General features: G+C 34.6%; 1 protein-coding gene across 1 annotated transcript in view; it reads left to right on the forward strand.

The window, feature by feature from the left end:
* NMU (neuromedin U) overlaps window positions 1–15,469 on the forward strand; it is a 29,429-nt gene that overhangs the window by 10,723 nt on the left and 3,237 nt on the right. The window contains exons 3-9 of the mRNA XM_045525011.2: window positions 2,551–2,598; window positions 6,335–6,394; window positions 7,792–7,821; window positions 7,915–7,965; window positions 9,539–9,613; window positions 12,534–12,587; window positions 13,181–13,220. Coding sequence (XP_045380967.1) covers window positions 2,551–2,598; window positions 6,335–6,394; window positions 7,792–7,821; window positions 7,915–7,965; window positions 9,539–9,613; window positions 12,534–12,587; window positions 13,181–13,216 — 354 coding nt within the window. The 3' untranslated portion in view covers window positions 13,217–13,220. The remainder of the gene's footprint in view (window positions 1–2,550; window positions 2,599–6,334; window positions 6,395–7,791; window positions 7,822–7,914; window positions 7,966–9,538; window positions 9,614–12,533; window positions 12,588–13,180; window positions 13,221–15,469) is intronic.

Raw genomic sequence — 15,469 nt, forward strand, 5'->3', positions numbered from 1 at the left:
ATTAATGTAGAATATAGAAATGTAATAGAATACAGAAACATTTTATTTTAGCTTGACATTAATTTTAATTATTAGTTTTAATAATTTCAATCTTATTAAAATTATTAAATTATTAATAATTATATTTATAAACAATTTATATTTATTATTACAATATTTATAATAATAAATTATATTTATTATTTATATTTATAAATTATAGTTGTTATTTATATTTATGAATTATAAAATTATTTATAAATATAAATAATTATTGAAATAATAAATTATTGATAACTGAGTGTATTTATTAAAATTATTAATTTTAATAATTTTAACATTAAAATAGATTTTAACATTTACTTTAGCTCTATTTCTTTGGAAAATCTTTGAAAAAACTTCTAGATGATAATTCTGGGGAAAGAAAACTCAAAGTTGTAAAAGCACTGGAAATTCTTTTCTAGAAAGAGATATTAAAAGAAGTTAAGATGCTAAGAACATAGAGTTAAGCTTTCTGCTAGAGGTTTTAAAAATTACGAATGTATTCAAACACTAGAAATACATACTTTTCAATCCGTGTAGAGACCTAACCATTTTGAAATAGATTCATCAATGGACTCTACAGAGTTCTCAAAAGCAGTTAGCAGCACTTAAAGCCATTAGGGCCATAAGCTGAGTAAAAGGAACAAGGCCTCATCCAAAGGAAAAGTGGGTGAGTGGTGCTGCCGTGCCTTTTAAAGAAAGGAGAACAAAGGCCGAAAAGTTTTGCAGTTACCTCCTAATTTTTCTAATTGGTGTTTTTTTATTCTGATATTTTTATTCAAGCAATAGTGATGCACTGATTAGTGAGCCTAGAGGTTCAAGGGTTTGCTGTTTTTGGACACAACCACTTCACACAGATGGGCAGCCTGGGCTGGGGGTGGACAGCTCTCCCCTGGAGCATGTAATGTCTTACCTAAACATCACAGAAATATCGGGAGGGAGCACTCCCTCCGACCTACTGAAGCAAACTAAACTGCATTTGGCAGTGATATATTAAGCACTGGTCACAATACAAAGCTTAGAAGTGGGGGGACTATGAGGGAGAACCCTTTTTTTTTCAGTAGGTGAAAGACTAAATTCCTGATGGTAACAATGAAAGTAGAAATGAGTGTAAAAATGTCATATTCTCAAACTTGTGAGGCAGTATATAGTCAAACAGATTCACTAATTTTTTTGTGTAACATAAAAGACTATGTAAAATTTTTTAATTAAAAAGTATTTCCTAGGGCTGTAGCTATTGGGGAGTTTCATTACCTGTTATGGTGCTTTTGACTTCCCCCTCTCAAATGACTTCTTTTTAAATTTTTTACCCCCCAAACTCAATGCAACTTAATTAAAGAATATTTATTGAACACTTATTTGGGCAAGTTAGATAGCCCCCACCCTCAAGAAGTTCACCGCATGAGTGTGTGTGAGTGTGTGTGTGTGTCTGAATCCATGATTCTGGGTTTGTATGGCATGGAAGAGGGAGCAGGAGGGTGGACACAAGGGACAAGCAGAATAAAACAATTCCCTAAATATCTGTGATATATAGAGAAGAGGACAAGTTCTGTGAGTGTAAAAAGGAGACAAAAACTTATGCTCTTCTACTAAATTAGAGAATTATTTATTTTAGTTCATGTTCGACCTGGAAACAGTAAGGAGCTTGAGAATTATGACTAAAGAGTACGATTATCCCCCTTCAGTTTGGTGTGAGAATGGAAATTAAATGAAACTGATCAACAAAGAATTGTGGAACTAGAAGGGGGCCCCTGAGATGTTATGCCATAAACAGGACTCAGCCTAAATCATCCCAGACAGATAAGACTCAGTACCATTTTAAAAGGCCACCAAAGAAATAAATACCATAAATAACTCCAGACATCCAGTTTAGTGCTTAATGTCTCAGCACAGTTTTTAATGATGAATATAAATCTCTCATACTACTGGCTTTCAAGTTTTCTTTTCAGGATAAAGGCTGATAACAGCTGGTTGCCAACTGTAATTCAATAAACCTTCATTGCAAAATAGAACTGTTTTCTAAAGCTGGCTCCTTGGTTGAGAACTGGAAGATGCCCCATGTTATGTAAGAGTTCTTATGGTGTGCTAGTTGTCATTTCCCATGTATGCTAGTATCATGTTAATTTCAATGGTGTGATTAAATCTCTGTGTTGTAAAGGACCACGATTGCAGGGTGCACCTTAATTTTGAGGCCATTCTTTGGTCACTACTCACATTTCTCAGGCTGAATTGTATTAGAAGCTTTTCCCTCTCAATGTTTGAAGCATCCTTATACTTGCTCTCTGATGATCCCTACTGACTACTAGTGGAGGCAGGTACCCCTGTGGCTGTGGGCAAATGTTGGGGAAATCCCAATTCTAGGACTTCCTTCAAAAGTTAAGACTCTTCTCTCCCAAATCCAGAGTCCTGAACTGTCGTGGAATTTCAGTTAATGTTACATATGTAACTTGACTTTGTAAGATCTGCTTTCCATTTTTTGCTGTCTTCTGTCTGTTTCCAAGATGTAACTGGCATTGTTGTTTTCTACAGATAGGTGATGCTTGTTCGTCTTTCCTGTCCATGGATTCTCAGCCTCAGGTAATTCCAAATGGCAGTGTTCCGTAGTGACGTAAGCATTTCTGTAGTGCTGAAATACTATGTTTCTCCCTTTGGACCTGTCATTATTGTATAGGCCTATTAAAACATGTCAGCATATTAGAAATTATTATATCATCTGCAGGTAATTATCAGTGCTATGAGTTTCTGTTGTAAAGTGCTAGGCTTTTATCTTTAAGTAAAATAGGTTTGCAGGTAATATACACATATTTTGAAAATTTAAGTACTAATTCCAAAATCAAATTCTGTGTTAGATTAAAAATAATGTATCTTCTGCTGTATTTGGGGAGCTAATATCCTATCCCTCAATTGAGTTTGAAACCCATGGAGAGATGAACTTACAGAGTTAGACTTATGGAGAGCAAAGTATTGTAACTAAAGTCAGTTGATGAGTGTGACCTTAGATCTGATGCCAAGTGTGTTTGTTAATCTACCCCTAAAATTAAACTGAGATTGGACAGTGACTCAAGCCTCCTGCCAGAATCAGGTTGTCTGCCACAGGGCAGAGACCAGGCAAGGACAACCGGCCAGAGAGCTGGCTCGCTAAGAGGACAGGGCCGAACAACAGAGCATGCCCTCCTTCCTCCTCCCAGGCATCTGTCAGGTAACTCACTCCTCTCCCCACAGGAAAGGGTGAAGAGAGGGTTGGGGAGGGAGGGATGCCTGTACATGGGAACACAGGGACTGGGAACTAAGTGTTCCCCTTACACCGTCTCTACTGGACGCAGCTGCTTCTGTCTGCAGTTCTCTCTCTGAGTGCAGATATAGCAGAGTTAGCCTTAAGTGTCTTCACTTTCTCAATCAGTATCACTAGCCTCCTGGACAGAGAAGAGGGCTCAGCAGAGGCTCCTGGCTCAGCCTCTTCCAGCACAGTCAGCTGTGTGCCTGGGTGTAACCCCTACGTGGTCTGGCCAGGGTGCAGTGCCTGTGCTTTACGTAGTCCCTCCAGAAAGTCATCCTGGCCGGGGTGGAGAAGCAGCCTTGAACAGTGCTGTTTTTCCCTCCTCAACCAGTTCCTTAGCCTGCAGAGGATCACGTGCAGCAAGCTAGAGGCATTAGATGGAAAAGCATGACCAGGATCACAACAGATGACATTTAGGAATAATATTTCAAATTGCTTGAGGAGTGTCAATGGATCCATACCATGTGATGGATATTAATCAGCATACAAGCTTTTGCATTGTACTTAAAATTCTGGAATGCCTTTAGATAGAATCAGTTTTATGTCTGCAGTACTAAAAGGATGAATTTTAAAGCACTCATCTAAACACCATCAAGATAAACTAAGGTTTTATTGGATTTGGAGGCTGTGCACCTTTTGAGGAGAACTTAGTAATTCACTCTGAAATTTTTTACATTAACTGATACATTTTAAAAAATCATTAATTTTCACATTAACTATTATTTTATTGTGTATGTGATTATCTGAATAGTTCTTCAAAACACTTTTACCAAATAGAAAAGAAAGGATCTTTAAAAGGTCCACAGATAAAAAATAAAATATTAAAAATCTTACATGAGAAAAATCTTCAAAGAATAGTTGTAGCTCAGTAAATAATGGCTTCAAGTAAAGAGTTTCTGGGAACATGCAATTTGTTTTGAAATTTATTCTGTCAAACTTCAGTTTTGTTGGCAAGCCTCATCTAGCTTAGAGGCTGTTTTCTAAGGAGACATTCATGTATCTGAATGTATTCTTCAAAGAGACACATGACATTCAGTCAATATTTTCTTTTGATTGTTTTGTGTGTTGCAACATTTCTAGATGGGCCATAAAAGGAAGTTTTGGGAATTTATTTCCAGATTTTTGTGGGGTAACCTGCACACCCAACCCTGAAGGGAAAAAGAGAGAAAGGATGTATCAGTGTTCACATTCTACTTTTTTTTTCTCATCTAACTCCCAACTGTAGGCTTACAGTCAATACCAGTACAACACAGGGATGCCTACAGGTCAGACAGCCCAGCCGTGTGTGGTAGTGGGCAAGTGACAGAACCTCACTCCTTTGTATATGAGAATAACAATTCCCATCCTGCATACCTGTGTTTTCAAGACAAAATACGAATTATGTATAAGAAAGTGTTTTATAATTTATTGAAAGACTACATAAACTTGAAGAACCCCATTTAATGTTATTATTAAATAGTCCAACAATTTGCGTGGCAGGCAAACAAATAGGTGAGAAAAAAGCAGGCCTCTGACGTGCTGGGAAGGATGCTCAGAGAAGCTGCTTCATGCCTCCAACTATATCCATAAACTACAGCCAAACCTCTTAAACATGTGCTGTTGTTCAAAGGGTGAGGATATTGGTGGCCCTGAACAATCCTTTATGACATGTCTTCTGGGTTAAGAGGAACTGCAGCTGTAAATCAAGCTTTACTGGTCAGGCATTTTTTTAATGCTGCTGTTGTTAACTAATTGCTCTGTAAGTGGCACTGTGCTAAGAGCTTTACCTACATCTAATCCTTTCAAGAATTCTGCATTGATGTTGTCATCCCCAATTTATGGCTGAAGAAACTGAAGGTTGGAGAGGTTAGTTAACCAGCCCAAGGAAGGTAACACAGCTGATAAAGAGTAGACATGGAATTTGTACTGCTTTAGAGTTGCAGGCTGCTCAACTCCCTAGATACCATCCATGTCTCCCCCTCAGCCCCTCCCCCATACTGTTTCAGCTCCTCATTGCTTCCCATATGCATTTGCTAAATAATCAATTGTTTACGGTGCCAGTGTGCTGAATTCTGTGCAAAGCAGGTCTCGCCCCTGCTTGTCCATTTGTGCTTCTCCTCACCACACCCAGTTGGCTCCTAACCACGGGAGCCCTGCCCTGCTTCTGTGCTTGGATGCTTTGAAAAACCTGATCCTGTGGTGTACAGTCAGCAGCCTGGAAGGGTGGGAACTTAGATTAGGCGCACTGTGCACAGCTTCTTCCCCTCCAAACTCCCATTGTTAGCAAGCAATTGCAGGATTTTCAAATTAGCCAATAAGAGTAACATTTGGTGAGGCTCACAGCCTTGGCATGTAGATTCAGACTTTGCTACAAGCTGGGAAGAGTAATCCCTCTTTTGAGGTTTCCCTAGTTACTCTCAGTCATAGAGTTTCATAGAATTTTAGGAAATACTAAGAATGTTGTAACTGGACCCACAGTGAAAGCCTTTTTTTAAAGTGCTCATTTAGTTATTTTTTAAATTTTTACTCTTTTTTTTGAGGAGGGGGATAATTAGATTTTATTTTTTCAATTTTATTTTAATAGAGGTACTGGGGATTGATTCCAAGACTTCGTGCATGCTAAACACGCACTCTACCACTGAGCTATACCCACCCCCCAGCGCCTCCCTGATCCCCCTCCCTGCCCAGTGGAAGCCGTAATCAGTGCATATATACAATACATAACTTTTTTTTTCCTTTTGCAGTTAATTAGGTAGAATTATTACACTTTGACTGTATATATACATTATATTGCATGTAAATACATGTATTCGATATACTGCGCATTTTACAATACATAACTTTTTTTTTTTCCTGATTGGAAAGAAGGTTTTACTTTTAGGAGCCAAGTTTTTATTGTGAGGGAAATCAAGGGATTCCAACAGTTTCAATAGGCCACAAGGATTCTATTTTGGGTGGTTGGAATATCCTTGGGATCCTAACATTTCATGATTATATCTTCCATGCAAATGTTGTTAAAGCAGAAGCATTGCCTATTTACCTTCTAATTTCCATTAGGCATCCAATGCATTGGAGGAGCTCTGCTTCACAATTACGCGGATTCTACCAAAGCTCCAGGTAAGGTTCAAAGAGTGTTTAATTGTAGGCAAAAAAAAAATTGTTCAGTGATATCTTGGAATGCCTCCTGGAAGAAAATATTTAGAAAAGCATGCCAAGAGGAGCTAGAAGAGCATAAACTGATTTTGGATAAGAAACAAATACTTCATTTTCTCTGACGCCTGAGAATTTAGAATCATATTAGTGGAGTTTGCAATCATCTAATTGGAAAATCACATGTTGCCCTGAAATATAAGATGTGTTCTAGTTCTGATGAGGGAAATTTGGGGTCATTTTGGCTCTTTTTCTTTCCCTGATTCATACTACAGCTGGAGCACAGACACATTTTTTCTAAGCTGGGAGGTTGGGACAATGTACTTTGTCAGAGAGGACATTGAGAATGCAAAAAAAGCAGACAATATCATCAATGTCAGGAAAATTATATTTTTCCTGTGATGTCTTGGTTTTTTATTAAAATTATTATTTGATTCTTCTGGAAGAACTTTTTGTCTTGAAGTGAGGCTATGGTATGGGAACTTGAAAAATGGCATAATGTACCTCAGTTTATATTCTGTATCTTGTAGGTGAACTTGTTTTAAAACTCCCTTATTAAAGATAAGAACCGCAGGTTTAGAAGTATATTTTTAATTAGCAATGTAATCTATGATCACTGGTACATTCTGACTTCCATACTTTCATGTACAGTAATTCTAAGAAAACAGAATATTTTGAAAGCATGTTTTCTGAAACAAAATGTGTTTACAACTGTATTTTTTTCTGATGTTTTAAATGGTGACACTTCCCAAAACACTTAATTGACTTTTTTCCTAATTAAGATAAAACAAATGACAATGGTGTTTATCCATGAGTTTCATTTTATATTAAAAGCAAATGAGAACAAAAAAGAACAACAAAGAAATGAATGATATGTCTCATTCTTTAAGTCAGATTTTTGGAGGGAGAGAGGAGTGTAGAAAAGTTTGTTAAAGAAAGCAAAAACAACCCATAATCTTATTATTTAGTGATACAACTACAAATATTTTGATATAATTCCTTCTAGTCTTTTTTCTCTGAATATTCTATCATGCGATTATATTAGAATTTCCCATTCTACCACTACTGAACATTTAGGCTGTTTCCAATTTTTTTACTCTTATGAATAATGCTGTAGTAAAGATCTTCATTCATACTTTTATTTATAAACAGTTTTTAATTAATTGCCCATTTATTTTTAGAGCAATATATGCTTAACCAATTTCAGTCCTATATTTTATACATTACATATGTGTCACATGTTTTAGAAATTATATAATAAATCTTATAATTTTATACTATATATTTATAATATATATACACAATATCTCTTTAAGATTTTATAATATAATATAATGATATTTATATATCTCCATTTTTAACAGGAAACAGATGAAAAAGATAATACCAAAAGGGTAAAGTGACTTTCATAAATATATACATTAAAAAATAATAAAGGAAACCACTAATCATCTATAGTAAAGCTCACTACTTTTTTTTTTTAACAGTTCTTATTTCATTATTCAAAGACACGAAAATTGGGCAATTCAAATGTTGTGGTAAGTTGTAAAATTACTTCTTATCAGTAATCACTAGTTTTTTTTTAAATCCTGTTTTTGTACTTTCTCTCTTAAAGGTAGATCAAAATTCATGTTTTTTCTTAAAAAGTGGATGGATGAACAAATGGAATGCAATATGTATTATACATTTACTTTATATCTCAATAACTACAAATACATTAAATTCATTTATTCATTCAACAATTTTTTACTGAGTTTCTACTGTGTGCCAAGCACAATTCTAAGTGCTAGAAATACAGTAGTAAACGTCATGGAACTTACATTTTAGAGGCAAAAAAGCAGATGATTAAGTAAGACAAATGTTTTGGATAGTGATTAGTGCAAGGGAAAAATATTTATCCAAAGTCATTATAAGAATTATTTTAAAAGATGTTTGTCAAAAATGTAAGTAAATATAACAAGAAGTATCCACTTGTATTCCTAGGAGCTCCTTCTTTGTAACTAGGCATTTAATTTGAGAATTTATTCTCTAAAATTAGCCAGATAGCAATAACCTGAATTCAATTCACTTCTAAATTGTGTGGTTTTAGTGGTAGTTTTTCTTTTTATATTCATGGATTTAAAAAATACTTACCAACCTACTTTGCTGTTTCAACCTAGAATACTTAATAATTATTTGATTATAATATTCCTTCTAAACTTGTGACTCACTGCCATGGACCAATTTATAGCATGAGGAATGTAGTTATTTTAAATGTGTGTTTCCCTGTGGGAAAGTAACTGTAACTTGAAACTCAGCTTTAAATGTTGTCCCATTGAATATTCTTACATGTGAGGAGTTGCAAGTTAGGTTATGCTGACTTTAAACCAAATACAAGTTGAATTGATTAACAAAGAACCATTATATGGGGCTTACAGTAATCCACTTGATGAATGAACTTAATATTTGTGAGTAGGTTCAGTTCAAGCCTTGCCTTTAAAATGAAACTGTATCAGGTAGACACATGTCTCAAATGTGCTTTTGTTTTCTTCTGCTTGGCATCTATACTTCTTGAGAAAATGTATCTTAGTCACATTTTTCACTATGGATGATGCATTGTCATTTTTTGTGTTCCCTGTTGTCTTGTTCCATATGTTCAGTTTTAAATGAAACATATATTTTATAAAGGAGATTACTGGATGTGTGTACAGTGTAATTTTCCAGATAAACATGTTAATGATGGAAAACTGATTCTCCCAGAGTTGGTTTCATCTGTCCCAAGTCATTTTGAGTAAATCTGGAAGCGGACAGACTGCTTCATCCTCTCAAAGATGCAGGCGGGGTTTTCCTTGTTGGCAGCTGATGATGGAGCTCAGGCCCTCAGGAAAGAGCTTTGTCAACAGAATGACCAAGATCCCAGCACAGAACTGTCGACTTTTATTCCATCTCTTGGCTTATTCACCACAGCTGATTGAAATGCTCGCAAAGGACTCTTAGGTCACATCTTTCTTGTTGTTTGTTGTCTGGAGCAAGGATAGTGGGTAAAAACAAAAACAAACAAGTAGGAAGCCGTCTTTTTGCCCAATGCTGAGAAGCCTTTGTGCTCATCATGTGTGTGTTCGTGTCTCTCAGTCATCTGTCCTGCATCCGCTGCTGCAGCTCGTTCCTCAACTGCATGAGAGAAGAATGAAGAGATTCAAAGTGGACGTATGTAACACAAACTGCATGCTCGCTCTGCCAGTCTGTGTGGGACAGCCCTTTCTGCTAATTCCCAATTGTGTTGGTTTATAAGATCTTCTTCTGGATGTGCCTCACATAGCACCCAAGTAGCCCACAGAACAGCATCTGCTTGCAGATGTGTTTTCACACTCAGGAAAATGAGAACTGTCCCCCTCCCCATAGTATGTCCCTTCTAACTCCAGCTGTGGGCCGTGGAGAAAGCTGGGATTAGACTTCCTTCCAAGAGTCATGACCCTCCCAGTGAGGAAGCCTATTGATTTTTGGTTTAAGTCAGGACATGGCAGTGTGCCTAGTCGTTAGGTAGGAAGAGGACAAAAGATTAAGGACCATTTACTGCCCCTCTGTGTACAGATCTGCAAATGGCTGGTATGGCTTTCTATCAAAGTATTAAAGTGATGGTAAGAGTAAGGCTCACAAAGTAAATAGTTCAGAAATTAAATGTAGGTATTTTGTTTTTTCCACAATTAACAAAAATACGGCCCAAATCCAGCATCTGTGTTTAAAATGAATGTTACTGAGATGACACATTTTTAAATTAGAAATTATGGCATTTTTATTGTCTTTTAAAAATAGTCCTAACTCTTTCGATGATGAAAGTTTCTAGGCATTATTTTTACGTAATGCCTTACATTGTTACAGCGCCTTGTAGTTTTCAGTCTTGTATTATCTCATTTTATTCTTGACAACTCTGTTGGTGCTTATGCAAGTATAGTTATCCCTGGTTTACAAAAAGGAAAACAACTCAGAATAGTTAAAGGAGTTTCTCAAGATCATAGCAGTAAAATGAGGTTAGAGATTACAACAATCTCTTCACTTCCAGTCTAGGCAATTTTTTTTTTCACTATGCTGTCCCCTTTATAGTCTAATCTTGACTACTTCTATTATTTCATTGTTAATTTTTTCTTAATTTATATACCATATTAATTTAATTCTACTAGCAAAAGTTTTCAAATACTTTAAAAAACACATACAGTTTAGGCAAATAAATTCCTCAAAACTTATTTTTATGTTCACATTTTCCTCCCTAAATTCTTCACATTCTTAAACTAAGCTTCCATCAAGGAAGGCAATACTGCTGCCAACTTGAATGAGAAGTGTAAGAGGAATTGTAGTAGCCCCTTAAAATTTTAGAATTTCCAATATTTAAAAAAACCAAGTAAGTTGTCCTTGAACCTTCTAGAAGTGGTACGTGCTTTTCTGGATTAACATTTACTTTCTGAAGCGGTTGCTTGACTTATGAATAATGTAAGATTTTAATTTAAATATGCAGTTTCTTAAAATATACCAACAAATTATTAGTTTACTACAAAACTTCAGTGTCATTATTTATTTACTCAGGTGTTGTGGCCAGTGGCCAGTTTGGTACTTTGAATGTTCCATCTTGAGTGAGACTATCTATATTTCCAGGTAACTAGCTGAAAATATGAATTCTGACTTGGTAATAATATCTTGATGGACAAATGACAACTCCTAAAAGTATTCAGCAGCAAGCCAAGTTTCCTAGCAATCTTTGAAAGAAATGAATGTAAAATATGAATTAAAAAAATTATAATAGAGTATTAGCTTTTCTGGGGTTGAGTCACCTAATTTTAATACACATTTTTGATAGTGAAGTATTTTGCACTCTTAAAGAAAATGAGTTTTCAGATCTCAGTGCATTCAAACACTTTTCTTAAGTTTTGTTTACTAGACATTCTCACTTCCATCCCCATAACTTTTTAGCTCTACCGCCCAAATTCTTTCATATACTGTCTTTTACTTATCTTATCTTACTTAGATATACTTATCTCCAGTGAGATAAGTATATAAAAAGATCTGTATATTTGAGTTTCAAAGTTTTAAATTTTGGCACAGTTTGAGTTACATTTTATCCTACTTTTTTTTTTTCTGTTTCATATAAAGTACATAACTGTTCTTATATAACCATATAAATACATAGTTTCTATGTGTACATTTTTAAATATTAAAAATTTCAATCTTTAATTTAGGGGATTTATCATCAGCATGAGAATTAGTGATAAAATGTTGAGAATTTAAGACACATTTATTGTAAAGCAAGGATTTCAGAATTTTAATAGATGTCAGAGCCATTGCTTAGATATAAAAAATATGATTGTGTTTATATTATGGAATACTTGTAAAAGGTCTTATTGACAAATTTCATGAATGCCATCCTGATACTTTTATAAGTAGTTATCAAAAATAGGAAGCTTTAAGAACCAATTTTATGGAAATCATAAAATGTTAAATATTTTTTCCATTTAGTTTGAAGTGAAATATTTTGAGAAAAGAAACACTTCAAAACGTACTCATTATGAATAATTAGTTTGTTCCTATTTGGTATTTTAAATATAATCATATTGGGAAAACCACTTTGAAGTTTCATTGAATAAATATAGTTCATCCAAATTGTCCTTCAATTTCAATTTAAGTTCCTAAAGATATATTGTATATTTTAATTCTGACACAATTCTATTTTATAATTTAGCCTGTTCATTTGTTAGCACATACAATATGTATTTTAAAGGAATTATTTCATTTTAGCAAAATTCTGAAGGGATATTTTAAATATAGTTAATTATCCATTAAATGACTTCTGTCTACTTATTGATGAATATATGAACAACTGGCAAACTTCCTGGAAATAGAATCTGTTAGACTGGTAAAGAAATTATCTCAAAATACAACATTCTGATGATACTGCTAGTATCACTGAAAATTCTTCAGTTATAAATACAAAGATTACTTATTGGTATGAATTATATACTCAAGTCCTTGATTCCCTCCTTATTTAATTATGACAGATGAAACTAACTGTCCTCTCAAGAAGCGTTTGCACTTATTTTTACTGTTATTTGGTTTGTAATGCCCTTATTTTCCCTTCCAGGAAGAATTCCGAGGTCCTATGGCAAGCCGAAGTCACGGATATTTCTTATTCAGGGTATGCACATACTACATATTTTTTAAAAAAAATCAATCAACATCAGCATTGAAAAATACCATCACTGTGCATTGATTTATATTAACTCATGAGTTGCAATTAAGTTTTGGAATTTATCTAAAGGTATTTGATGTCAGATGTTATAGTCTGCGATTCACTTCTGTCACCACCTTACTTCTTTAATATTATGGCATCTCTGATCTCTTCTCTAATCCACTGCTCATGTTTGTAAATACCTCAGATGACATTCACCTATTTCACAGTTTAGTTCCATAACATTTCGTATGCAGGAAATGACTGTATTAAAGATGCATTACTCCTTAAGTTCCAATACAATATTTAGGGAAAGAAGCATTAGCCAATGAATTATTTAGCTGAGGAATTTCAACTTTATTGTAAAGTCTAAGGGGAGCTATATGGTAAGACTTGCAACTTGGAAATTAATTCTAACACCAAATCAGAGAATGGATTGAAGGAGGAAGACTAGATGAGGAAGAAATATTACCACTCATTGAGCTCATTAGGCTGCATTCTGTGAAAATTAACTTCCCTTCCTAGTTACACTGATTTGTTTCTGACTTCTTATTTTCCAGCCACGCAATGGAAGAAGGTCAGAAGGTTATATTTAAAATGGTATGTGCTTCACAATTCAACTCAGTTTGAAAATTTTTGTCATTTTTCAGATCTTCAGAAAGTAAACTATGCTCAGTGTATTTCTATTACTTAATTGCATGTATACATTAATATTCTATATAAATACTACAAATATAGGGGCTGTGAGGACTTCATGTGATGGAAAATACTAGTGTTTTAGGGGCAGATTTGCTTTGCCTGTGTCATGTGTTCCTCACACTGTGTTGCAGTAGTCATCATCAATTTTGCAGACATTGACCTGATCATCATTTACTGTGCAAGAAGAATATGTTAGGGATCATGTTCTCATTGTGCTTATCAGTGCCTGTAACAGTAGGCCAGAACTTACAGCCGAAAGCATTTCTGTCTTCCAAATGACCTGTATTCAAAACTCTGTATAAGAGCTGTGATTTACCATTACTAGAGAACTAAGAAAATGTAGAAAGACAAGAGAGCATGACTTCTACTATGGGACTCCCAGAGTTTCCACATGAATGCTGGAGATATAGTAGACACTTAGTAGCTATTGAATGGCCCTACATGTTTAATAAATATGAATTTTAAAGTTAAATGCAAATGCACACTGAAAAATTTATATCACAGAAATAAAAAATATTCTAGTAACTTTATGCAGTCCTAAATACAGATTCTATGCTGAATGTATTTTTGCAAATATTTCATTCATATCATTTATCTCAACCCTTAAATACATATTTAGCAAAAGAATGTTAAAATGCTTAATATTTTCTTATAGAAACAAAAATCAAAACACACTTTCTATCTAAAGAAGATGACATCAAAATTATACAATATCTAGAAAATGAAGACAATGAAAACACTGCATTGTAATACTTATGGGACTCTGACAAAGCCATATTCTGTGGAAAATTCAAACAATTTTTACACTTTAAACATTGTCAAGCAAGAAAGAGTGAGTGAATTAAGAATTTAAGTCAGTAAGTTAAAAAGAAAACAACATAGTGAACTTCAGGAAGCAGAGGATAAAAATTATAAAATGAAAGATGAAATTAATTAATTATAGTAAAAAGCAAAAATTGGTAAATAAACCAAAAATCTGATTCTTTGAAAAAAATGAAATATACTAGCCTAATGAGCCTAGGCTAATCTATAAAAAGGGAGCAACCATATATATACAAAAATACAAATGAAAAGAGGGAGATTAGAGCAGATACAGAAAAAAATGGGAATCACAAGAGTACTTTGCAAATCTCTGTGCCAATAAGTTTGAAAACCTAGATAAAATGGAGGATTATATAATAAAGTAGGTGCTACCAAAATTGACCTCAGAAGAGAGAAATAAATCTAAATACTGATGGCCATGGGAGAAGAAAAATGGAGAACGTTATCTAGAAACTCTCCCCTCAAAAATACTAGGCCAAGAGATTTTGTATTTTTCCAGCTCAGAGAAGGAAGAAAAAAATCTCAAAATATTTTTTATGAAGCCAGCAAATACTAATAACAAAACCTTACATTAGTATGAAAAAGGAAACTGTAGGTGAATCCTGTTTAGAAACATCAGTGCAAACATTTAAAATAGCAATATATTGAAAAATGATATGACCCCATGAAGTGAACTTCATTCCAGCAACTAAGATGGTTCAACATTAGGAAGCCTATTAAAATCTTTTCACTATTAGAAAAAAAATTATGCAATCAACTCAATACAGGCATTCCTCTGTTTTATTGCACTTTGCTTTATCGCACTCCAGATACAATGTTTTTTACAATTTGTAGTTTTGTGGCCTGTGTTGAGCAAGTCTATCAGCACCATTTTTTCAACAGCATTTGCTCACTTCATGTCTTATGTCACATTTTGGTAATTCTTGCAGTATTTCACACTTTCATTATCATTCTATTTGTTATGATCTGTGATCTGTGATCTTTGATGTTACAATTGTAATTGTCTGGGGTCGCCATAATCCACGCCCATGTAAGACGACAAACTTGATAAATGTTGTGTGTGTTCTGCCTGCTGCAGTCCTCATCCATTCCTCCATCTCTCCCCCTCCCCTTGGGCCTCCCTATTACCTGACACACAACAATATTTAAATTAGGCCAAATTAATAACCCTGCAGTGGCCTCTAAGGTCTAAAGTGAAAGGAAGAGTTGCATGTCTCTCATTTTAAATCAAAAGCTAGAAATGATTAAGGTTAGTGAGGCAGGCATGTCAAAAGCCGAGACAGGCCGAAGGCCAGGCCTCTTGAGCTAGTTATCCAAGTTGTGAATGC

This window comes from Camelus bactrianus, chromosome 2, assembly GCF_048773025.1.
Source record: "Camelus bactrianus isolate YW-2024 breed Bactrian camel chromosome 2, ASM4877302v1, whole genome shotgun sequence".
NCBI classification, from domain to species: Eukaryota; Metazoa; Chordata; class Mammalia; order Artiodactyla; family Camelidae; genus Camelus; species Camelus bactrianus.